At 45.5% G+C, this 25,337-nt stretch overlaps 1 protein-coding gene across 1 annotated transcript in view; it reads right to left on the bottom strand.

Annotated features, from left to right (window-relative positions):
- Positions 1–7,714: 7,714 nt before the first annotated feature.
- Positions 7,715–25,337, bottom strand: part of LOC138661761 (cytochrome P450 2H2-like) — a 36,799-nt gene continuing 19,176 nt past the window's right edge. The window contains exons 8-9 of the mRNA XM_069746658.1: positions 23,714–23,855; positions 7,715–10,622 (exon numbers count right to left, since the gene is read on the bottom strand). Coding sequence (XP_069602759.1) covers positions 10,438–10,622; positions 23,714–23,855 — 327 coding nt within the window. The 3' untranslated portion in view covers positions 7,715–10,437. The remainder of the gene's footprint in view (positions 10,623–23,713; positions 23,856–25,337) is intronic.

Raw genomic sequence — 25,337 nt, 5'->3', positions numbered from 1 at the left:
GTTCCAGGGGTACACGGGCAGCAGTGGTGTGGTCAGTGGAGGCCTAGTGGAAGGAGTGACCACAGACAGGCATCGAAGGCCTAAAATAATAACACATGGCTGTAGGCAATTTTAAATTGGTTCCAGGGGTACACGGGCAGCAGTGCCCTGGTCAGTGTAGTAGTAGTTGAAAGAATGGACCGCAGACAGGCATCGAAGGCCTAAAATAAAAAAATTGGGCTGGCTGTAGGCAATTTTAAATTGGTTCCAGGGGTACACGGGCAGCAGTGGTGTGGTCAGTGGAGGCCTAGTGGAAGGAGTGACCGCAGACAGGCATCGAAGGCCTAAAATAATCACACATGGCTGTAGGCAATTTTAAATTGGTTCCAGGGGTACACGGGCAGCAGTGGTGTGGTCAGTGGAGGCCTAGTGGAAGGAGTGACCGCAGACAGGCATCGAAGGCCTAAAATAATAACACATGGCTGTAGGCAATTTTAAATTGGTTCCAGGGGTACACGGGCAGCAGTGGTGTGGTCAGTGGAGGCCTAGTGGAAGGAGTGACCGCAGACAGGCATCGAAGGCCTAAAATAATAACACATGGCTGTAGGCAATTCTAAATTGGTTACAGGGGTACATGGGCAGCAGTGGTGTGGTCAGTGGAGGCCTAGTGGAAGGAGTGACTGCAGACAGGCATCGAAGGCCTAAAATAATAACACATGGCTGTAGGCAATTTTAAATTGGTTCCAGGGGTACACGGGCAGCAGTGGTGTGGTCAGTGGAGGCCTAGTGGAAGGAGTGACCACAGACAGGCATCGAAGGCCTAACATAACAAAAATGTCAATACAATGGTATTGTCAGTGGCAGGCATTGAAGGATGTCAGCGCATAGACTAAACATTGGTGGAGCTGTGAGATAATTTTACAAGTGTTAGAGCACTGTTTGAGCTGGGGTGGGGGGAAACTGTCTTGTGGCCGGCGGTACAGGCCCAGGGCCCCTCATATTACAACGGTGTGTCTGACGTTGGGTGCGCACCACCACCGCCAGAGACACTTTATTGTACTAGGAGGGACCCAGTGGCAGTGCCGTCGACCAAAAGCGGGCTCACCCACCTCTTCAGACAAACTGCACTCTCACGGGTGCTGTCGCCAAGTGTCGATACCACGGCCCCGTGTGGGGAGTTTGGCCATTTAGTGAGGTGTAAACATGTCGTATGCTGGACAATCAGGTGCAGAAAATTACGAGATTGGAAAAGGCATTCAGAATAGTCCACAGGCAAGACCTTTTCATAGGAAAGCTAGGTGTCAGCCGGGCAAGGTGGGGCAAAAGATTTCGAAATCCAGTTGTGGTTCATTTTAATGAAGGTTAGATCATCTACATTTTGGGTAGCCAGACGAGTCCTTTTTTCTGTTAGTATTGAACCTGCAGCACTGAATACTCTTTCTGATAGGACACTAGCTGCCGGGCAAGCAAGCTCCTGCAATGCATATTCTGCCAATTCTGGCCAGGTGTCTAATTTTGATGCCCAGTAATCAAATGGGAATGACGGTTGAGGGAGAACATCGATAAGGGATAAAAAATAGTTTGTAACCATACTGGACAAATGTTGTCTCCTGTCACTTTGAATTGATGCTGCAGTACCTGTCCTGTCTGCGGTCATAGCAAAATCACTCCACAACCTGGTCAGAAAACCCCTCTGGCCAAAGCCACTTCTGATTTCTGCCCCTCTAACTCCTCTGGTCTGCTGGCCCCTGCAGCTCGTGTGAGAACGATCACGGGCGCTGTGTGCAGGGAATGCCAGAAGCAAACGGTCAACAAGAGTTGATTGTTTGGTTGCTAATATTAGTTCCAAGTTCTCATGTGGCATTATATTTTGCAATTTGCCTTTATAGCGAGGATCAAGGAGGCAGGCCAACCAGTAATCGTCATCATTCATCATTTTAGTTATGCGTGTGTCCCTTTTGAGGATACGTAAGGCATAATCCGCCATGTGGGCCAAAGTTCCAGTTCTCAAATCTGCGGTTGTGTTTGGTTGAGGGGCAGTTTCAGGCAAATCAACGTCACTTGTGTCCCTCAAAAAACCAGAACCCGGCCTTGCCGCGCCACCAATTTCCAGTGGCCCCGGAAAAGCTTCCTCATTAAAAATATAATCATCCCCATCATCCTCCTCGTCCTCCTCCTCCTCTTCGCCCGCTACCTCGTCCTGTACACTGCCCTGGCCAGACAATGGCTGACTGTCATCAAGGCTTTCCTCTTCCTCAGCTGCAGACGCCTGATCCTTTATGTGCGTCAAACTTTGCATCAGCAGACGCATTAGGGGGATGCTCATGCTTATTATGGCGTTGTCTGCACTAACCAGCCGTGTGCATTCCTCAAAACACTGAAGGACTTGACACATGTCTTGAATCTTCGACCACTGCACACCTGACAACTCCATGTCTGCCATCCTACTGCCTGCCCGTGTATGTGTATCCTCCCACAAAAACATAACAGCCCGCCTCTGTTCACACAGTCTCTGAAGCATGTGCAGTGTTGAGTTCCACCTTGTTGCAACGTCTATGATTAGGCGATGCTGGGGAAGGTTCAAAGAACGCTGATAGGTCTGCATACGGCTGGAGTGTACGGGCGAACGGCGGATATGTGAGCAAAGTCCACGCACTTTGAGGAGCAGGTCGGATAACCCTGGATAACTTTTCAGGAAGCACTGCACCACCAGGTTTAAGGTGTGAGCCAGGCAAGGAATGTGTTTCAGTTGGGAAAGGGAGATGGCAGCCATGAAATTCCTTCCGTTATCACTCACTACCTTGCCTGCCTCAAGATCTACAGTGCCCAGCCACGACTGCGTTTCTTTCTGCAAGAACTCGGACAGAACTTCCGCGGTGTGTCTGTTGTCGCCCAAACACTTCATAGCCAATACAGCCTGCTGACGTTTGCCAGTAGCTGCCCCATAATGGGAGACCTGGTGTGCAACAGTGGCAGCTGCGGATGGAGTGGTTGTGCGACTGCGGTCTGTGGACGAGCTCTCGCTTCTGCAGGAGGACGAAGAGGAGGAGGAGGGGGTGCGAACGGCTACAGCCAATTGTTTCCTAGACCGTGGGCTAGGCAGAACTGTCCCAAACTTGCTGTCCCCTGTGGACCCTGCATCCACCACATTTACCCAGTGTGCCGTGATGGACACTTAACGTCCCTGGCCATGCCTACTGGTCCATGCATCTGTTGTCAGGTGCACCTTTGTGCTCACAGATTGCCTGAGTGCATGGACGATGCGCTCTTTAACATGCTGGTGGAGGGCTGGGATGGCTTTTCTGGAAAAAAAGTGTCGACTGGGTAGCTCGTAGCGTGGTACAGCGTAGTCCATCAGGGCTTTGAAAGCTTCGCTTTCAACTAATTGGTAGGGCATCATCTCTAACGAGATTAGTCTAGCTATGTGTGCGTTCAAACCCTGTGTACGCGGATGCGAGGTTAAGTACTTCCTTTTTCTAACCATAGTCTCATGTAGGGTGAGCTGGACTGGAGATCTTGAGATCGTGGAACTAGCGGGGGTGCCGGGGGACATGGCAGACTGAGAGACGGTGGGAGATGGTATTGTTGCCACCGATGCCCTAGATGCAGTGTTTCCTACTATGAAACTGGTGATTCCCTGACCCTGACGGCTTTGGCCTGGCAAAGAAACCTGCACAGATACTGCAGGTGGTGCGGAAAATGGTGGCCCTACACTGCCGGAAGGGATGTTGCGTTGCTGACTAGCTTCATTGGCCGAGGGTGCTACAACCTTAAGGGACGTTTGGTAGTTAGTCCAGGCTTACAAATGCATGGTGGTTAAATGTCTATGCATGCAACTTGTATTGAGACTTTTCAGATTCTGTCCTCTGCTTAAGGTAGTTGAACATTTTTGACAGATGACTTTGCGCTGATCAATTGGATGTTGTTTAAAAAAATGCCAGACTGCACTCTTTCTAGCATCGGATACCTTTTCAGGCATTGCAGACTGAGCTTTAACCGGATGGCCACGCTGTCCTCCAACAGGTTTTAGCTTTGCCACGCGTTTTGGGCAAGATACGGGCCCGGCAGATGGAACCTGTTGCGATGTTGATGCCTGCTGCGGCCCCTCCTCCTCCGCTTCAGAACTGCTGCCGCCTGCACCCTGTTCCCCCAATGGCTGCCAATCGGGGTCAAGAACTGGGTCATCTATTACCTCTTCTTGTAGCTCGTGTGCAACTTCGTCTGTGTCACCGTGTCGGTCGGTGGTATAGCGTTCGTGATGGGGCAACATAGTCTCATCAGGGACTGATTCTTGATCAGCACCCTGCGAGGGCAATGTTGTGGTCTGAGTCAAAGGACCAGCATAGTAGTCTGGCTGTGGCTGTGCATCAGTGCACTCCATGTCAGATTCAACTTGTAATGGGCATGGACTGTTAACTGCTTCACTTTCTAAGCCAGGGACGGTATGTGTAAAGAGCTCCATGGAGTAACCCGTTGTGTCGCCTGCTGCATTCTTCTCTGTTGTTGTTTTTGCTGAAGAGGACAAGGAAGCGACTTGTCCCTGACCGTGAACATCCACTAACGACGCGCTGCTTTGACATTTACCAGTTTCACGAGAGGAGGCAAAAGAGCTAGAGGCTGAGTCAGCAAGATAAGCCAAAACTTGCTCTTGCTGCTCCGGCTTTAAAAGCGGTTTTCCTACTCCCAGAAAAGGGAGCGTTCGAGGCCTTGTGTAGCCAGACGACGAACCTGGCTCCACAGCTCCAGACTTAGGTGCAATATTTTTTTTCCCACGACCAGCTGATGCTCCACCACTACCACTACCCTCATTACCAGCTGACAATGAACGCCCCCGGCCACGACCTCTTCCACCATACTTCCTCATTGTTTTAAAAATGTAAACAAACTAACGGTATTTGTTGCTGTCACACAAATTACACGGTGAGCTATAACTTCAGTATGATTTAGCTACCCCTTTACAGGTGAGTGAGACCACAACGAAAATCAGGCACAATGTTACACACTCTGTTGTTGGTGGCAACAAATGAGAGAGATGCCACACACGCAGGACTGTCACTGAAGCACAAATGTAAATATTAATCTCCCACTGATTTGATTTTTTTTTTTTTTTTTCAGGGAGACTTTAGGAAAAAAAAAAAATAGAATAAAATGATTTTTTCAGGAAGAATTTAGAAACCAAAGAAAATAAAATGATTTTTTCAGGGAGAATTTAGAAAACAAATAAAACAAAAAAAGGCTTTCTATGGCCCACTGAGTGAGAGATGACGCACACAGGAGTCAGGAGTGGCACACAAGCCCAGAGGCCAATATTTATCTCCCACTGATTGATGTAGTGATTTTTTCAGGTAGATTTTGGAACCCAAATCAAGCTAAAAAAATAATAGGCTTTCTATGGCCCACAATTGGAGAGAGAGAGAGAGAGAGATGGCACACCCAGGAGTCAAGACTGGCACACAAGCAGAAAGGGCAATATTAATCTCCCACTGATTTGTTTTTTTTTGTTTTTTTTTTTCAGGGAGACTTTAGGAAAAAAAAAATAGAATAAAATGATTTTTTCAGGAAGAATTTAGAAACCAAATAAAATAAAATGATTTTTTCAGGGAGAATTTAGAAAACAAATAAAACAAAAAAAGGCTTTCTATGGCCCACTGAGTGAGAGATGACGCACACAGGAGTCAGGAGTGGCACACAAGCCCAGAGGCCAATATTTATCTCCCACTGATTGATGTAGTGATTTTTTCAGGTAGATTTTGGAACCCAAATCAAGCTAAAAAAATAATAGGCTTTCTATGGCCCACAATTGGAGAGAGAGAGAGAGATGGCGCACCCAGGAGTCAAGACTGGCACACAAGCAGAAAGGGCAATATTAATCTCCCACTGATTTGTTTTGTTTTTTGTTTTTTTCAGGGAGACTTTAGGAAAAAAAAAATAGAATAAAATGATTTTTTCAGGAAGAATTTAGAAACCAAATAAAATAAAATGATTTTTTCAGGGAGAATTTAGAAAACAAATAAAACAAAAAAAGGCTTTCTATGGCTCACTGAGTGAGAGATGACGCACACAGGAGTCAGGAGTGGCACACAAGCCCAGAGGCCAATATTTATCTCCCACTTTTTTTTTTTTGTTCCGGGGAAAATTTATAAACCCAATAAAAAAAATAATAAATAGGCTTTCTATGGCCCACTATCTGAGAGACAGAGAGAGATGGCACGCTTAGGACTGGCACACAAGCCCAAAGGCCAATATTAATCTCCCTTTTTTTGTAAGGGAGAATTTATAAAACCAAAAAAAAATAAATAAATAGGCTTTCTATGGCCCACTATTTGTGAGAGAGATGGCACGCTCAGGACTGGCACACAAGCCCAGAGGCCAATATTAATCTCCCACTTTTTTTTTTTTTCCAGGGAAAATTTATAAACCCAATAAAAAAAAAAATAAATAAATAGGCTTTCTATGGCCCACTATCTGAGAGAGAGAGATGGCACGCTTAGGACTGGCACACAAGCCCAAAGGCCAATATTAATCTCCCACTGATTGATTTATTGATTTTTTCAGGTAGAATTTAGAACCCAAATAAAGCAAAAAAAAAAAAAAAATGGGCTTTCTATGGCCCACTGAGTGAGTGATGATGCACACAGGAGTCAGGAGTGGCACACAAGCCCTGAGGCCAATATTTTTCTCCCACTGATTGATGTAGTGATTTTTTCAGGTAGATTTTAGAACCAAAATCAAGCAAAAAAATAAATAGGCTTTCTATGGCCCACTGAGTGAGTGATGATGCACACAGGAGTCAAGAGTGGCACACAAGCCCTGAGGCCAATATTTTTCTCCCACTGATTGATGTAGTGATTTTTTCAGGTAGATTTTATAACCCAAATCAAGCAAAAAAATAAATAGGCTTTCTATGGCCCACTGAGTGAGAGATGACACAGACAGGGATGGCACTCTAGCAGAAATGTCAATCTTAATCTCCCACAAAAAAAAAAAAAAAAACAGGGGGTGTCCTTCAATTACTATCTCCCTGCAGTAATCTCAGCCAGGTATGGCAGGCAGCAATAAGGAGTGGACTGATGCACAAATTAAATAAAAAGTGTGTACAAACCAAAAAGATAGCTGTGCAGAAAGGAAGGAACAAGAGGATTTGTGCTTTGAAAAAAGCAGTTGGTTTGCACAGCGGCGTACACACAGCAATGCAGCTATCAGGGAGCCTTCTAGGGCAGCCCAATGAGCTACAGTCCTGAGGGGGAAAAAAAAAAAAATGTAGCTTCCACTGTCCCTGCACACCGAAGGTGGTGTTGGGCAGTGGAAATCGCTACAGCACAAGCGGTTTGGTGGTTAATGGACCCTGCCTAACGCTATCCCTGCTTCTGACGAAGCGGCAGCAACCTCTCCCTAAGCTCAGATCAGCAGCAGTAACATGGCGGTCGGCGGGAACTCCCCTTTATAGCCCCTGTGACGCCGCAGACAGCAAGCCAATCACTGCAATGCCCTTCTCTAAGATGGTGGGGACCAGGACCTATGTCATCACGCTGCCCACACTCTGAGTTTACCTTCATTGGCTGAGAAATGGCGCTTTTCGCGTCATTGAAACGCGACTTTGGCGCGAAAGTCGCGTACCGCATGGCCGACCCCACACAGGGGTCGGATCGGGTTTCATGAAACCCGACTTTGCCAAAAGTCGGCGACTTTTGAAAATGAACGACCCGTTTCGCTCAACCCTAGTGGCGACATTGGCTTGAGGGAGCTAAACACCGTGTTGTGGTCCTGACCAATCATAAGAATCTGATTTACCTCGAGTCGGTCAAGCGGCTGAATCCTAGACAGGCTCGATGGTCCCTGTTTTTCTCCCGTTTTGATTTTGTGGTCTTGTATCTTCCGGGATCTAAGAATGTTAAGGCTGATGCCCTCTCTAGGAGTTTTTCACCTGATCCTCCTGGAGTCCTTGAGCCGGTTGGCATTCTTAAGGAGGGGGTGATTCTTTCTGCTATCTCCCCTTATTTGCGGCGGGTGCTTCAGGAATTTCAGGCTGATAGGCCTGACCGCTGTCCAGTGGGGAAGCTGTTTGTTCCTGATAGATGGACAAGTAAGGTAATTTCTGAGGTTCATTGTTCAGTGTTGGCTGGGCATCCTGGTATTTTTGGTACCAGAGATTTGGTTGCTAGGTCCTTTTGGTGGCCTTCCTTGTCGCGCGATGTGCGTGCTTTTGTGCAGTCCTGTGGGATTTGCGCCCGGGCCAAGCCTTGCTGTTCCCGCGCTAGTGGGTTGCTTTTGCCTTTGCCGGTCCCTGAGAGGCCCTGGATGCATATTTCCATGGATTTTATTTCAGATCTTCCTGTTTCCCAGAAGATGTCTGTTATCTGGGTTGTTTGTGACCGGTTCTCTAAAATGGTCCATCTGGTACCTTTGCCTAAGTTGCCTTCCTCCTCAGATCTGGTTCCGTTATTTTTTCAGCATGTGGTTCGTTTGCATGGCATTCCGGAGAATATTGTGTCTGACAGAGGTTCTCAGTTTTTCTCTAGATTTTGGCGGGCCTTTTGTGCTAGGACGGGCATTGATTTGTCTTTTTCTTCGGCGTTTCATCCTCAGACTGGTGGCCAGGCTGAGCAAGCTAATCAGACCTTGGAGACCTATTTGAGATGCTTTGTGTCTGCTGATCAGGATGATTGGGTGTCTTTCTTGCCGTTGGCCGCGTTTGCCCTTAATAATCGGGCTAGTTCGGCTACTTTGGTTTCACCTTTCTTTAGTAATTTTGGTTTTCATCCTCGTTTTTCTTCTGGGCAGGATGAGCCTTCTGATTGTCCTGGTGTTGATTCTGTGGTGGACAGGCTGCAGCAGATTTGGACTCATGTGGTGGACAATTTGACGTTGTCTCAGGAAAGGACTCAACATTTTGCCAACCGCCGTCGGTGTGTTGGTCCCCGGCTTCGTGTGGGGGATTTGGTTTGGTTGTCTTCTCGTCATGTTCCTATGAAGTTTTCTTCTAAGTTTAAGCCTCGGTTTATTGGTCCTTATAAAATTTCTGAAATTATTAATCCGGTGTCTTTTCGTTTGGCTCTTCCTGCCTCTTTTGCCATTCATAATGTTTTCCATAGATCTTTGTTGCGGAGATATGTGGTGCCCGATGTTCCCTTGGTTGACCCTCCTGCCCCGGTGTTGGTTGAGGGAGAGTTGGAATATGAGGTTGAGAAGCTTTTGGATTCTCGTTTTTCGAGGCGGAGGCTTCAGTATCTTGTCAAGTGGAAGGGTTATGGCCAGGAGGATAATTCTTGGGTTGTTGCCTCCGATGTCCATGCCGCCGATTTGGTTTGTGCTTTTCACTTGGCTCGTCCTGATCGGCCTGGGGGCTCTGGTGAGGGTTCGGTGACCCCTCCTCAAGGGGGGGGGTACTGTTGTGAATTCTGCTCTTGGGCTCCCTCCGGTGGTTGTAAGTGGCACTTTTGTGAGTTCTGCTCTTGGGCTCCCTCTTGTGGTTTCTAGTGGTATGGCTGCTCCTTGGAGTTAGCTGTCATCAGCTGCCTCCACTTATCGTCTCTTCTGTTCGGCTATTTAAGTCTGGCTCTATCTTCAGCCAGTGCCACTTGTAAATGGTTCCTGGTTGGATTCACATCTCTTTGGAGTTCCCTGTTATCCTGACCAGTTCAGCTAAGCTAAGTTTTTGCTTGCCCTTTTCTGTCCATAGATTGTGGACTTATCCATTCTGTGCTTTCTATATTTGTCCAGCTTATCAGTGTGAATTTATTCTGTCTTGCTGGAAGCTCTGGGAGGCAGATTTGCCCTCCACACCTTTAGTCAGGTGTGGAGATATTTTGTATACTCTGCGTGGATTTTTGTAGTGTTTTATACTGACCGCACAGTATTCCATCCTGTCCTATCTATTTAGTTAGACTGGCCTCCTGTGCTCATCCTGGTTTCATTCTGTGTATGTCTTTTCCCTCTCCACTCACAGTCATTATTTGTGGGGGGCTAATCTATCCTTTGGGGATTTTCTCTGATGCAAGATAGCTTTCCTGCTTCTATCTTTAAGGGTTGTTAGCTCTTAGGCTGTGACGAGATGCCTAGGGAGAGTTAGGACCATTCCACGGCTACTTCTAGTGTTGTGTTGAGCTTAGGGACTGCGGTGAGTACAGTTACCACTTCCTTCGGAGCTCGTTCCATGTTGCTCCTAGACCACCGTATCATAACAGTTTCCATTGACTGTGAGGCATAACCATCAACATTAAAAGAGATAAACACTTGAAATAGATCACTCTCTGTAATGACTCTATATAATATATGAGTTTCACTTTTTTACTTTTTGTACTGAAGAATTGAAATAAAATAACTTTTTGATGATATTCTAATTTAGTGAGAAGCACTTGTGTGTATATATATATATATATGTATATATATATATATGTTTTATTTTAAAAAGTTTTAGAGCTGCTGTTTTTTCCTTTGTGCAAGAAATACATCTCCGGTTCAGAAACGAGGAACAGCATTCATCTGGTAGGACTGATGTCTTACAGAATTGGTTTTGGGCTCGGGTCTTATGCTCAGATTCTTTCTGTCTACAGTGGGCTCCAAGGTGAACTTCTGCAGTATGGTGGTTAGAAATAGGAAGAGTTCCATGCGAGCCAGGCCTTCTCCCAAACACACACGTTTGCCTGGGAAAACAGCAAACACAATAAGTAAAAAAATGGGTTGAGAGATTTAGAAAAACAATTTTTGATTGCCTCTAATGGAAGAATAAGAATAGCAATAGAATAAGAATAGCAATAGTTCAAAGTGAATAGTTATGTTTAACCCCTCTGTGACCTTGGACGTACTATCCCGTCGAGGTGCCCTGGGCCTATCTGACTCTTGACGGGATAGTACGTCCTGCCCTTTAATGCGATACCGCGTAAGTCGCGGTGATCGCATTAAAATTCCGACGCCATCTCACCTGGGGGGAGATGGCCTCGGCATCCAGGGCATTGTCGCCGCCCACCCGCCCTCTCGATCGCTGTGATTGGCTGTTCAATTCTGAATAGCCAATCACAGCCATTCTCATTGTTTCAGCCAATCGGAGCGGCTGAAACAATGAGGTCACAGGCTAGGATCGAGTACCGATGTACTCGATCGCGCCAATCGCAGGGCACCGCGCGGTATTACCGCGCTGTGCCCTGCCGGAACCTGCGTGGATCGGTACTCTAATAGCACCGATCCTAGGATAGGATAGGATCGGACACAGTGCAGGCCCAGCAGGGCCTGCAGGAGCCGATTGGCGCGATCGATGTCATCGTCGATCGCGCCAATCACAGGGCGCAGCGGCGATCACGCTGTGACCGCTCTGTGCCCTGCAGGTGACCTGTCTGTGACCTGCTTAGGATGGCGCGAACAGATCCGATCCTAGGCAGGTCACAGCCAGGTCACCAGGAAAGCTCTGATTGGTGGGATCGATGTTATGGTCGATCCCACCAATGACAGGTCACAGCAGCAGCATGACCGCTCTGTGACCTGTCTGTGTCACCTGCCTGACCTGTGTATGACCGCTCTGCAGGGTCCTCATTCTAGCTGAGGATTCCTACAGAGCGGTCATACTGCTGGATCTCCTGGCTTGATCTCTCTGCTGGATCTACCTTCTGTGCTGGGTATTGTGGTGCCACAGCAGCCTGTAGCACCACAATCCCTGCTAAAGAAAGAAGACAACTAAACGTAAGTTTTATCCCTGTTCATCTGTGCCCAATCCCCGTTCATCCGTGCCCAATCCCCGTTCATCCACCCCAATCCCCGTTCATCCACCCCAATCCCCCCTTCCCCCTCTTTTTACCCCCTCCACCCCCATTTGTGCCGCCTCCGTGCGCACATTTAGTAGCCGCCGAGCGTTGATTGGTGACGCAGTTCACCGATCAACGCTCGCGCTCGCTTTTTTTCCCTCGCCCCCGTTGCGCCAACTCCGTACACACATCCCGCAGCCGCCAAAGTTTGATAAGTGACGCAGTTCACTTATCAGAGTTTGTGCCTGCCGTTTTCCTTTTTTTTTTTTTCACCCCCCTTTTGCGCCACCTGACTACAACCGTACGTTTTAATCACTGATCCCTGCCCAATCCCCACTTCCACCCCCATCTCCCTTCCCCCTCTTTTTACCCCCCTTTGCACCTCCTTCCGTGCGCCCATTTAACAGCCGCCGAACGTTGATTGGTGACGCAGTTCACCGATCAACTCTCGCGCTCGCTTTTTTTCCCTCACCCCCGTTGCGCCAACTCCGTACACACATTCCGCAGCCGCCAAAGTTTGATAAGTGACGCAGTTCACTTATCAGAGTTTGTGCCTGCCGTTTTCTTTTTTTTTTTTCACCCCCCTTTTGCGCCACCTGACTACAACCGTACGTTTTGATCACTGATCCCTGCCCAATCCCCACTTCCACCCCATCTCCCTTCCCCCTCTTTTTACCCCCCTTTGCACCTCCTTCCGTGCGCCCATTTAACAGCCGCCGAACGTTGATTGGTGACGCAGTTCACCGATCAACGCTCGCGCTCGCTTTTTTTCCCTCACCCCCGTTGCGCCAACTCCGTACACACATTCCGCAGCCGCCAAAGTTTGATAAGTGACGCAGTTCACTTATCAGAGTTTGTGCCTGCCGTTTTCCTTTTTTTTTTTCACCCCCCTTTTGCGCCACCTGACTACAACCGTACGTTTTGATCACTGATCCCTGCCCAATCCCCACTTCCACCCCCATCTCCCTTCCCCCTCTTTTTACCCCCCTTTGCACCTCCTTCCGTGCGCCCATTTAACAGCCGCCTAGCGTTGATTGGTGACGCAGTTCACCGATCAACTCTCGCGCTCGCTTTTTTCCCCTCAGCCTTTTTGCGCAACCTCCGTACACACATCCCGCAGCCGCCAAACTTTGATAAGTGACGCAGTTCTCTTATCAGAGTTTGTGCCTGCCTTCTTTTTTTTTTTACAGGTTTTTCTTCTCCTTTTAGCATTTTCTTTTCAGATAAGTTTGCACAAATCACTATCCCCCCACACATACACATACAGTTATCAATAAAGTGCACCCAATCACCATATTCACACAAAAATGTCCCGCTCGTCCCGTTCGTCCCAACAGCGCTATTCATTGGAGGAGGCATATGCTTTCCTTGCCTCCGACACTGATAGCGAGGGAGAGGATCCCACTTTTCTTTACTTTTCTGATTCTTCATCCTCTCCCTCCTCCTCCTCTTCCTCCTCATCTTCCTCCTCGGGTCCTGCGGAACCACCACGCAGACGCCCCAGGACAGAAGATGAGGCAGCCCCCACCACTCCTGAACCAGCGCTCCCCACTGCGGAACCCACATGGACCTCGCCCCCCGAAAATTACGAGCCACTGATTCCTGATTTTGTGGCAGAATCAGGAATCAAGTTTGACACCACGGGCCTCACAGAAACAGACTTTTTCAAAGTCTTTTTCTCTGAGGATTTTATTAACCTCATGGTGGAGCAAACTAATTTGTATGCTCGTCAATTTTTGGAGCAAAACCCCGGTACATCATTTTCCAACTGGTCTCCTGTAGACGCAGTTGAAATGATGCAGTTTTGGGGCCTGGTCCTCCACATGGGGATCGTGAAGAAGCCAGAAATGCGGCAATATTGGAGTGTAGATGTTTTATATAACACTCCAGTATTCCGAATGGCCATGGTTCGGAGACGTTTTGAGGCCATCCATAAATTCCTGCATTATTCCGATAATGCACAGTGTCCCGCACGAGATGACCCCAACTTTGACCGTCTGTTCAAAGTTCGGCCGGTCATCGAACACTTCAACAAAAAGTTTTCTGAAGTGTACGTGCCCAAAAGGGACATCTGCGTGGATGAGTCCTTGGTCCATTTTAAGGGGCGGCTCGGATTCCGTCAATACCTGCCCAACAAAAGGGCCAGGTACGGAATCAAACTCTACAAGCTGTGTGAGAGTGCCTCAGGGTACATCCACAGGTTTAGAGTGTATGAAGGGAAGGACAGCAGGATTGAACCCCCTGAGTGTCCTCCTGTCCTGGGAGTGAGTGGGAAGATCGTGTGGGATTTGGTGCACCCACTGCTGGATAAAGGTTATCACCTCTATACTGATAACTTTTATACCAGCATCCCACTCTACAAATCCCTCTCTGCGCGAGGTACCGCAGCCTGCGGTACTGTGCGCAAAAATCAGAGAGGCCTCCCAAAGACGCTACTTCGGCAGATGCTCAGAAAAGGTGAGAGCAAGGCCCAATGTAGCGACCACCTGCTGGTGGTCAAGTACAAGGACAAGAGGGATGTCCTTCTCTTGACCACCATACATGGTGATGGCAGAGCCCTCAGCACTGTACGGGGTACCTCTACACAGGTCTGCAAACCGGACTGTGTACTGGGCTACAACAAAATCATGGGGGGGGTTGATCTCTCTGATCAACTCCTCCAACCATACAGTGCTTTGAGAAAGGCCAAGGTGTGGTACAAAAAGTTGGCCGTCCACATCGTACAAATGGCAATGCTCAACGCTTTCCTGCTGTTACGATGTGCACGCCACACCGATACGTCGTACCTTCAGTTCCAGAAGGTAGTGGTTAAGGCCCTGATATTTGGTACTCCGGAAGGAGAGGGCCCCAGTACTTCCGGAACTGAAGGTGCTTGTATCGTACCAGGCCAGCATTTTCCGGGGGTGGTCCCGCCAACCGGCAGAAAAGGTAAGCCGCAAAAAAGGTGCCGAGTGTGTTACAAAAGGGGAATACGCAAGGACACCATTTATCAATGCGACACCTGCCCCGAAAAACCTGGCCTGTGTATGAAGGATTGCTTCAGATTGTACCACACCTCCATGCACTACTAATTTACTTTACAAGAAAGCGTACATTAGTTCCAAAAAGGGAAAAAGGGGGCACATCTAGATAAGTTCCTTGGGGGGGGGGGGGTCTAGGTTCCAAAATGATGTCACTTGTGTTTTTTTTTTACTGTTTAGGCACATCAGGGGCTCTGCAAACGGAACATGACGACCGCAGACCATTTCTGCATTCCAAAACGTCACAACTTCCCTTTCGAGCCCCAACGTGTGCCTAAACAGTTTTTTCCCACATATGGCATACCAGCGTAATCAGGACAATTTGGACAACAACTTTTGATGTCCAATTTCTCCTGTTACCTTTGGGAAAATTAAAAATTGGGGACTAAAATATCATTTTTGTGGGAAAAAATAGGATTTTTTATTTTCACGCCTGGGCATTATAAACTTTAGTGAAGCACTTGGGGGTTCAAATTTCTCACCAAACACCTAGATAAGTTCCTTAGGGGGTACAGTTTCCAAAATGGGGTCACTTGTGGGGGGTTTCTACTGTTTAGTCACATCAGGGGCTCTGCAAATGGAACATGATGCCAGCAGAACATTCCATCAAAGTCTGCATTCCAAAACGTCACTACTTCCCTTTCGAGCCCCAACGTGTGCCTAAACAGTAGTTCCTCCCCACATATGGGGTATCAGCGTACTCAGGACAAATTGGACAACAACTTTTGGGGTCCAATTTCTCCTGGTACCCTTGGGAAAATTAAAAATTGGGGACTAAAATATCATTTTTGTAGGAAAAAATAAGATTTTTTATTTTCACGCCTGGGCGATATAAACTTTAGTGAAGCACGTGGGGGTTCAAATTTCTCACCAAACACCTAGATAAGTTCCTTAGGGGGTACAGTTTCCAAAATGGGGTCACTTGTGGGGGGTTTCTACTGTTTAGTCACATCAGGGGCTCTGCAAATGGAACATGATGCCAGCAGAACATTCCATCAAAGTCTGCATTCCAAAACGTCACTACTTCCCTTTCGAGCCCCAACGTGTGCCTAAACAGTAGTTCCTCCCCACATATGGGGTATCAGCGTACTCAGGACAAATTGGACAACAACTTTTGGGGTCCAATTTCTCCTGGTACCCTTGGGAAAATTAAAAATTGGGGACTAAAATATCATTTTTGTGGGAAAAAATAGGATTTTTTATTTTCACGCCTGGGCATTATAAACTTTAGTGAAGCACGTGGGGGTTCAAATTTCTCACCAAACACCTAGATAAGTTCCTTATGGGGTACAGTTTCCAAAATGGGGTCACTTGTGGGGGGTTTCTACTGTTTAGTCACATCAGGGGCTCTGCAAATGGAACATGATGCCAGCAGAACATTCCATCAAAGTCTGCATTCCAAAACGTCACTACTTCCCTTTCGAGCCCCAGCGTGTGCCCAAACAGTAGTTCCTCCCCACATATGGGGTATCAGCGTACTCAGGACAAATTGGACAACAACTTTTGGGGTCCAATTTCTCCTGGTACCCTTGGGAAAATTAAAAATTGGGGACTAAAATATCATTTTTGTAGGAAAAAATAGGATTTTTTATTTTCACGCCTGGGCATTATAAACTTTAGTGAAGCACGTGGGGGTTCAAATTTCTCACCAAACACCTAGATAAGTTCCTTAGGGGGTACAGTTTCCAAAATGGGGTCACTTGTGGGGGTTTCTACTGTTTAGTCACATCAGGGGCTCTGCAAATGGAACATGATGCCAGCAGAACATTCCATCAAAGTCTGCATTCCAAAACGTCACTACTTCCCTTTCGAGCCCCAACGTGTGCCTAAACAGTAGTTCCTCCCCACATATGGGGTATCAGCGTACTCAGGACAAATTGGACAACAACTTTTGGGGTCCAATTTCTCCTGGTACCCTTGGGAAAATTAAAAATTGGGGACTAAAATATCATTTTTGTGGGAAAAAATAAGATTTTTTATTTTCACGCCTGGGCGATATAAACTTTAGTGAAGCACGTGGGGGTTCAAATTTCTCACCAAACACCTAGATAAGTTCCTTAGGGGGTACAGTTTCCAAAATGGGGTCACTTGTGGGGGGTTTCTACTGTTTAGTCACATCAGGGGCTCTGCAAATGGAACATGATGCCAGCAGAACATTCCATCAAAGTCTGCATTCCAAAACGTCACTACTTCCCTTTCGAGCCCCAACGTGTGCCTAAACAGTAGTTCCTCCCCACATATGGGGTATCAGCGTACTCAGGACAAATTGAACAACAACTTTTGGGGTCCAATTTCTCCTGGTACCCTTGGGAAAATTAAAAATTGGGGACTAAAATATCATTTTTGTGGGAAAAAATAAGATTTTTTATTTTCACGCCTGGGCGATATAAACTTTAGTGAAGCACGTGGGGGTTCAAATTTCTCACCAAACACCTAGATAAGTTCCTTAGGGGGTACAGTTTCCAAAATGGGGTCACTTGTGGGGGGTTTCTACTGTTTAGTCACATCAGGGGCTCTGCAAATGGAACATGATGCCAGCAGAACATTCCATCAAAGTCTGCATTCCAAAACGTCACTACTTCCCTTTCGAGCCCCAACGTGTGCCCAAACAGTAGTTCCTCCCCACATATGGGGTATCAGCGTACTCAGGACAAATTGGACAACAACTTTTGGGGTCCAATTTCTCCTGGTACCCTTGGGAAAATTAAAAATTGGGGACTAAAATATCATTTTTGTAGGAAAAAATAGGATTTTTTATTTTCACGCCTGGGCATTATAAACTTTATTGAAGCACGTGGGGGTTCAAAATTCTCACCACAAAACTAGATAAGTTCCTTAGAGGGTCTAGTTTCCAAAATGGGGTCACTTGTGGGGGGTTTCCACTGTTTAGGCACATCATGGGCTCTCCAAACGCGACATGGCGTCTGATCTCAATTCCAGCCAAATTTAGCTTGAAAAAGTCAAACGGCGCTCCTTTCCTTCTGAGCCCTGCCATGCGCCCAAACAGTGGTTCCCCCCAAATATGGGGTATCAGCGTACTCAGGACAAATTGGACAACAACTTTTGGAGTCCAATTTCTCCTTTTACCCTTGAGAAAAAAAAAATTGGGGACTAAACGATCATGTTTGTGGAAAAAAATAGGAATTTTTTTTTTCACGCCCGGGCGTTATAAACTTTCGTGAAGCACTTGGGGGATAAAAGTGCTCATGACACATCTAGATAAGTTCCTTAGGGGGTCTAGTTTCCAAAATGGGGTCACTTGTGGGGGGTTTCCACTGTTTAGGCACATCAGGGGGTCGCCAAAAGCGACATGGCGTCCGATCTCAATTCCAGCCAAAGTTAGCTTGAAAAAGTCAAACGGCGCTCCTTTCCTTCTGAGCCCTGCCATGCGCCCAAACAGTGGTCCCTCCCCCCACATATGGGGTATCAGCGTACTCAGGACAAATTGGACAACAACTTTTGGGGTCCAATTTCTCCTTTTACCCTTGAGAAAATAAAAAATTGGGGACTAAACGATCATGTTTGTGGAAAAAAATAGGAATTTTTTTTTTCACGCCCGGGCGTTATAAACTTTCGTGAAGCACTTGGGGGATAAAAGTGCTCATGACACATCTAGATAAGTTCCTTAGGGGGTCTAGTTTCCAAAATGGGGTCACTTGTGGGGGGTTTCCACTGTTTAGGCACATCAGGGGGTCGCCAAACGCGACATGGCGTCCGATCTCAATTCCAGCCAAAGTTAGCTTGAAAAAGTCAAACGGCGCTCCTTTCCTTCTGAGCCCTGCCATGCGCCCAAACAGTGGTACCCCCCCACATATGGGGTATCAGCGTACTCAGGACAAATTGGACAACAACTTTTGGGGTCCAATTTCTCCTTTTACCCTTGAGAAAATAAAAAATTGGGGACTAAACGATCACGTTTGTGGAAAAAATAGGAATTTTTTTTTTCACGCCCGGGCATTATAAACTTTCGTGAAGCACTTGGGGGATAAAAGTGCTCATGACACATCTAGATAAGTTCCTTAGGGGGTCTAGTTTCCAAAATGGGGTCAATTGTGGGGGGTTTCCACTGTTTAGGCACATCAGGGGGTCGCCAAACGCGACATGGCGTCCGATCTCAATTCCAGCCAAATTTAGCTTGAAAAAGTCAAACGGCGCTCCTTTCCTTCTGAGCCCTGCCATGCGCCCAAACAGTGGTCCCCCCCACATATGGGGTATCAGCGTACTCAGGACAAATTGGACAAAAACTTTTGGGGTCCAATTTCTCCTTTTACCCTTGAGAAAATAAAAAATTGGGGACTAAACGATCATGTTTGTGGAAAAAATAGGAATTCTTTTTTTCACGCCCGGGCGTTATAAACTTTCGTGAAGCACTTGGGGGATAAAAGTGCTCATGACACATCTAGATAAGTTCCTTAGGGGGTCTAGTTTCCAAAATGGGGTCACTTGTGGGGGGTTTCCACTGTTTAGGCACATCAGGGGGTCGTCAAACGCAACATGGCGTCCGATCTCAATTCCAGCCAAAGTTAGCTTGAAAAAGTCAAACGGCGCTCCTTTCCTTCTGAGCCCTGCCATGCGCCCAAACAGTGGTCCCCCCCCACATATGGGGTATCAGCGTACTCAGGACAAATTGGACAACAACTTTTGGGGTCCAATTTCTCCTTTTACCCTTGAGAAAATAAAAAATTGGGGACTAAACGATCATGTTTGTGGAAAAAATAGGAATTTTTTTTTTCACGCCCGGGCGTTATAAACTTTCGTGAAGCACTTGGGGGATAAAAGTGCTCATGACACATCTAGATAAGTTCCTTAGGGGGTCTAGTTTCCAAAATGGGGTCATTTGTGGGGGGTTTCCACTGTTTAGGCACATCAGGGGGTCGCCAAACGCGACATGGCGTCCGATCTCAATTCCAGCCAAATTTAGCTTGAAAAAGTCAAACAGCGCTCCTTTCCTTCTGAGCCCTGCCATGCGCCCAAAAAGTGGTTCCCCCTCACATGTGGGGTATCAGCGTACTCAGGATAAATTGGACAACAACTTCTGAGGTCCATTTTCTCTTTTTACCCTTGGGAAATTAAAAAGATTATTGCTGAAAGATCATTTTTGTGACTAAAAAGTAAAATGTTAATTTTTTCCTTCCATGTTGCTTCTGCTGCTGTGAATCACCTGAAGGGTTAATAAACTTTTTGAATGTGGTTTTGAGCACCATGAGGGGTGCAGTTTTTAGAATGGTGTCGCTTTTGGGTATTTTCTGCCATATAGACCCCTCAAAATGACTTCAAATGTGAGGTGGTCCCTAAAAAAAATGGTTTTGTAAATTTGGTTGTAAAAATGAGAAATTGCTGGTCAAATTTTAACCCTTATAACTTCCTTGAAAAAAAAAGTTTGTTTCAAAAATTGTGCTGATGTAAAGTAGATATGTGGGAAATGTTATTTATTAACTATATTGTGTCACATAACTCTCTGGTTTAACAGAATAAAAATTCAAAGTTGGAAAATTGTGAAATTTTCAAAATTTTCGCCAAATTTCCGTTTTTTTCACAAATAAACGCAAGTTATATCGAAGAAATTTTAGCACTATCATGAAGTACAATATGTTACAAGAAAACAATCTCAGAATCGCTAAGATCCGTTGAAGCGTTTCGGAGTTATAACCTCATAAAGGGACAGTGGTCATTATTGTAAAAATTGGCCTGGTCATTGACGTGCAAACCACCCTTGGGGGTAAAGGGGTTAATAGAAATGCAATGCCTGATTTACCCTGTGGGGAATCTGCTAAAGAACACTTATAACCCAGGTACCATTACTGATCTCATCAATTCAGGAATATTTTTGATCGCTTCAATTTTTTTCCAACCATATTCATGTTCTGTACATCAAAAGGGAATCAGTTTGTGATGCTTAGGTTTAGTATACAGTCTGAACAAAAATGTACGGTATATGCTAACGGTTACTACTAAAATGCCAATAATATATTCAAAGTAAGTATGAGACTTTTGTATTACACTGTGGCCTCATTTATCAAAAGTATCTAAAAGAAACACTGGCTTTGTTATCCATGATAACCAATCACAGCACAGCTTTCATGTCATAAACTGATCTAGTAAAATGAAAGCTGCGCTGTGATTGGTTGCACTGGGTAACAAAGACCATTTCCTTTTAGACATTTTTAATAAATCTGCCTCTGTTTGTTTAAACCTAATCTTCAGACATAAAGTTCTCTGTAGGGGCAGCAGTGTAAGCTGCTGGTAGCAGGGATGATCTGGCTCCTCTCATCAAAAATGATCTGTTCTAAATGGTTTCCTATTAAATGTGCATTCACGATATATAAATACATATTTACGGTAAAATTCACGCAGCTGAAACGCCGCCCCACTGTGGCCTGAATGCCGCCTACTGGCAGTCAGCCAATGAAACTGATAGGTGGGAGGGGTTCGGCTCAGGTGGAAGCGGCTTTGACCACGATAACCGTCATTTTACGCACAGTGAGAATCATTCAGGGGTTTTAGTGGCCTCGCTGGATTGTTGGGTCTCATCAATCCCTGCAGGGACTCAACTAGATCAAAAAGGCAAATACATTTAAACTTCCCCATCTTTATTTCTGTGTGCTGCACAGTACATTCTATCTTTGTGATTAAATTGACATTTGAAAAAGATCCAGGACCGATTGAAACGTAAAATATGAATTGTCGCTGTATATTAATTTTACCAGCACTTTAGTGAAATATTGCACTGTAAATAAATACAAGCAATCATTTATAAAATTCTCCGTGCCAGTGCTGCTGATTTCCTTTTATTTAAATGGAACCTGTCAGGTTTCCCATGCCCTCTTACCCAGCAGCTTTCACCTATGTATGAGCAAACTCCCTGCCTAACCAGCTCTGTCCTCCATTATTGAGTTAAAACAAGGTAAAAATAAAGCATTGATAATGTCCTTGTTTCCTATGCCAGTTAGAGTTTTGACTAGTCGATGGGGTGTTATTTGCCCAAGATTAATCAGCCCTCTTTCCATGTCATCTCCACTCATGCAAATCTAACGCATAGGCGCCACTCGATCCGGCAGCATCACTGCATCTTTGAAACCGGGTACACGCTTCCCAGCTTCAGAGGTGTGCACTGCGCATGTTCGGTAGTCTGGAGGATACCTTTAGTCATGCATAGTGCACGCGGCTGAAGCAAGGAAGTGTACACCTGCCTTCAGAGACACAGTGGTGATGCCTTAATAAGCAGTGCACATGCGCTAGATTTGCATGAGCAATGATAATGCCGCTCGGGCAAATTCTGTTATCACGCCCACAGTGGCATGATAAGATGGAAAGAGGGTGCTGACAAGTCTGGGGCAACTAATGCTCCATCGACTAGTCAAAGTCCTCATTAGCATAGCAAATAAGGACATTATAAATGCATTTTTATACCTTCTTTTCACTTGATAAATTTATACAAGCTGGTTAGGCAGGGAATTTGTTCATACATAGGTGAATGCTGCTGGATTGAACGGCACGCGGGACCTGACAGGTTCCCTTTAACTTAATTTGTATTCTCCAGTTGAGCCTGCATCCCTCTCTATGTAACACTGAGTGTGCATCTTATATCTGTCTTTATTTCGATCTCCCACATTGTTACACACCTGTCCTGGGGTTCGGGCTCTGCTTTTTTCACCCCAGTCTGCTAAATCCTCTTCTGCTCCATGTTGAGCTTTGTAAGTAGCCTGGCATGCTCTTTTGTGATCACATACCTAGGGCTTTATAAGGCCTACCTAGACACTGGTGCTAAGACTTTTAGTTTATCTGTGTACCACGTCCTGCTCAGTACCTGTCTGTGACCTCAAGGACCTTCTCTACCTGTTTGTGGCCTCCAGGACATCTCTTACTTGTCTGTAGCCTCCAAGATCTTTGCTACCTGTCTAGGCCTCCAGGACCTCTGCTACCTGTCAATGGTCTTCAAGTCCTATGCTGCCTGTCTGTGGTGTCCAATACCTCTTCTACCTGTTTCCCATGTTGCTCAACTCTCTGCTGCATTCACCTAGACCTTGTGTTTTGAAGATCCACCTCACTCAGAATGTCTAATAGACTGTGGGAGAGACACAAAAGGCTCCCATACATGTTAGATGGTTAAAGGGCATTTATCTACTATGTCTAGAAGCTTTTGAGCTGGCCATACATGAGGTAGCTGCCAGAAGACATCTATCTCTGACAACTTCCTCATAAAAATGAGCGTTGGCTTGGCTGAGTATTTCAATCTTTTCATTGGGGAGAGAGAAGAAAGTTGCTGCCAGACATTACTATCGGAGGCTTATCTCCCCTGGAAACAACATGATTGACTGTTATAATTCCAACTGCTCGATCCTTTTCTTCCCCGACATGAACTGTTAGAAGAGAGTTGTAAAGCCTCCATACACATGATATGGTAATCCGGTCACTCTGAAATTTGACATTATATATTGTGCTAGAAGTGGAAAGCCTTCATATATATCAGAAGGTCAGCTGGTGTCCCCGAAATCAGTGGTTTAGACAGACTTTCATCTAAAATATATGGGGGCCTCAGTTTTGTGTCCTTTGTCATGAACCTTGCACCTACGAACAGAAGCTCAAACCTGTTATAAGATGTTGAATTTAGGTTGTGCATCTTCAGTCTCTCTTTAAAAGGGTTGTCCACTACTCAGGCCCTGTCTCAATCAGCATGTTTGGCCCCAGTAAAATGACAACACTTATATTCAACTCTGGTACCCGACACAGTTCCAGCAAGGTCGGCACTCGCTCTCCCAAAGCTCTCAACACATTGTTTTGTCACACCATCTTTGAGCTCAATCAGTGCTGGCTTTGTTATCTGTCTTGACGAATCAAGGGGAAGTGAGCTTGAGGATTCACAAGTCTGCAATCCCATAGAAGGACTGTAGACTGCAGCCTAAGACAGAACAACTCCTTTAAATTCAGTCATAGTTTACTGGTATTTGCCAGGCCCATAATCATATACTAATCTCTTACCTGTAGAGAAAGGCATAAACCCATCACTTTTCTTGAAGCCGCCTTTCTCATTAAGGAAGTGTCCAGGATCAAACTCCTCTGGGTTTTTGAAATATTTGGGGTCTTTTAAGACAGAAGTTAGGACTGGGAACACAAAACTTCCCTGAAAGTAAATATATAAAGTGTGTAGATGTAGTAAACTGAAATGTTTAAAGAGAGATCTGGTTGGTAGTTGATAGATGTGAGTCAAGAAACTGAGAAGACCAGCACAATTTTTTTTGACATGGAAGTATCACCACCAATTTAATAAATATTTAAAGGTCAAAGTTTTCTAAGGATATAACTGCAACGGAGCAGTGAACAACATATGCAATATGGTTGGTAGCTAGTATGTGATCCTTTGTTTGCATACTCATTAGCTTTTAATAGGGGAATCTAATTTTAAATACAGATTAACCCCTTCATGATATATGAGCCAAGCTCGCTTCTTTGCTGGCAGATGGCTGATTAAACCATCAAATGTGACAGCAACATTGTCAGTGCGCCGACAGGGGGGCACGCTGTTGCATGCACCCATTGGTGCCTCATGACGTGATCTCAAGGTGCTGATGGGTTGCCATGATGGCTAGTGGTCTGCTGAAGACCCCTATCCTTGTCATGATGGCACTCCTGAGAACGTCAGCTTGAGATTGGTGTTCATAGAAGACAGCGATTTTCGCTAAATACAGCAATGCTATGGCATTGTTGTACGTAGCACAAATGATCACAGGTTCAAATCCGATAAGGAGACTAACAAATATAATTAAAAGTGAAAGAACAATCTTTTAAAAACATGAAAAAAATAAAAAGTATAAGTTAAAATCACTTCTTTTGCCCTACATTAAAAATTAAGAAATAAAAAATACACATATTTGGTATCGCTGCATTTGGAAAAGTCCAATCTATCAAAATATAAAATAAATTAATCTGATCAGTAAGGCTGCCGTCACACTAGCAGTATTTGGTCAGTATTTTACATTAGTATCTGTAAGCCAAAACCAGGAGTGGGTGATAAATGCAGAGGTGGTGCATATGTTTCTATTATACTTTTCCTCTAATTGTTCCACTCCTGGTTTTGGCTACAAATACTGATGTAAAATACTGACCAGATACTGCTAGTGGGATGGCAACCTAAATGCCATAACGAGAAAAAAATAACACTCCAGAATTACGTTTTTTCGGCCATTGGAACAACACAAAAAATGTGAGGTTCATATGCTGACTGTTTTGGAAATGAGCAGTGCATATGCTGATTATACTGTACGCTCCTCTGAATGAGCTCGGAGAGTTAAAAGAGAAAGATTTACGTTTCATCTTTGGTTCGTAATTTTAAAAGATCAGAACAGGTGGAGAGCAAAGTAAGTCAAAGCTGTTGGGTAAGTCCTAACTCTAATTTCAAAGGTTCTTGGATTCATCTGGTGCCAATGTAAATCAAGAAAACACACAGGCATGTGATTTCTAAGATACTCCCCCGAAGAAATGAAGATCTCGTTTATTTATGCTGTTTATGAATATAGGCGTACCGTGCATAAATGAAGGTGTTTATTACTTGATAGCATATAGCAGAATACTTTCAGCATATGCATAATATAATAAGTAAAGGCAT

This window comes from Ranitomeya imitator, chromosome 2 (genome assembly GCF_032444005.1).
Source record: "Ranitomeya imitator isolate aRanImi1 chromosome 2, aRanImi1.pri, whole genome shotgun sequence".
Lineage (NCBI taxonomy): Eukaryota > Metazoa > Chordata > Amphibia > Anura > Dendrobatidae > Ranitomeya > Ranitomeya imitator.
Note: the sequence above shows the minus strand (reverse complement) of the source record. Positions and strands in the feature narration are given on the sequence as shown.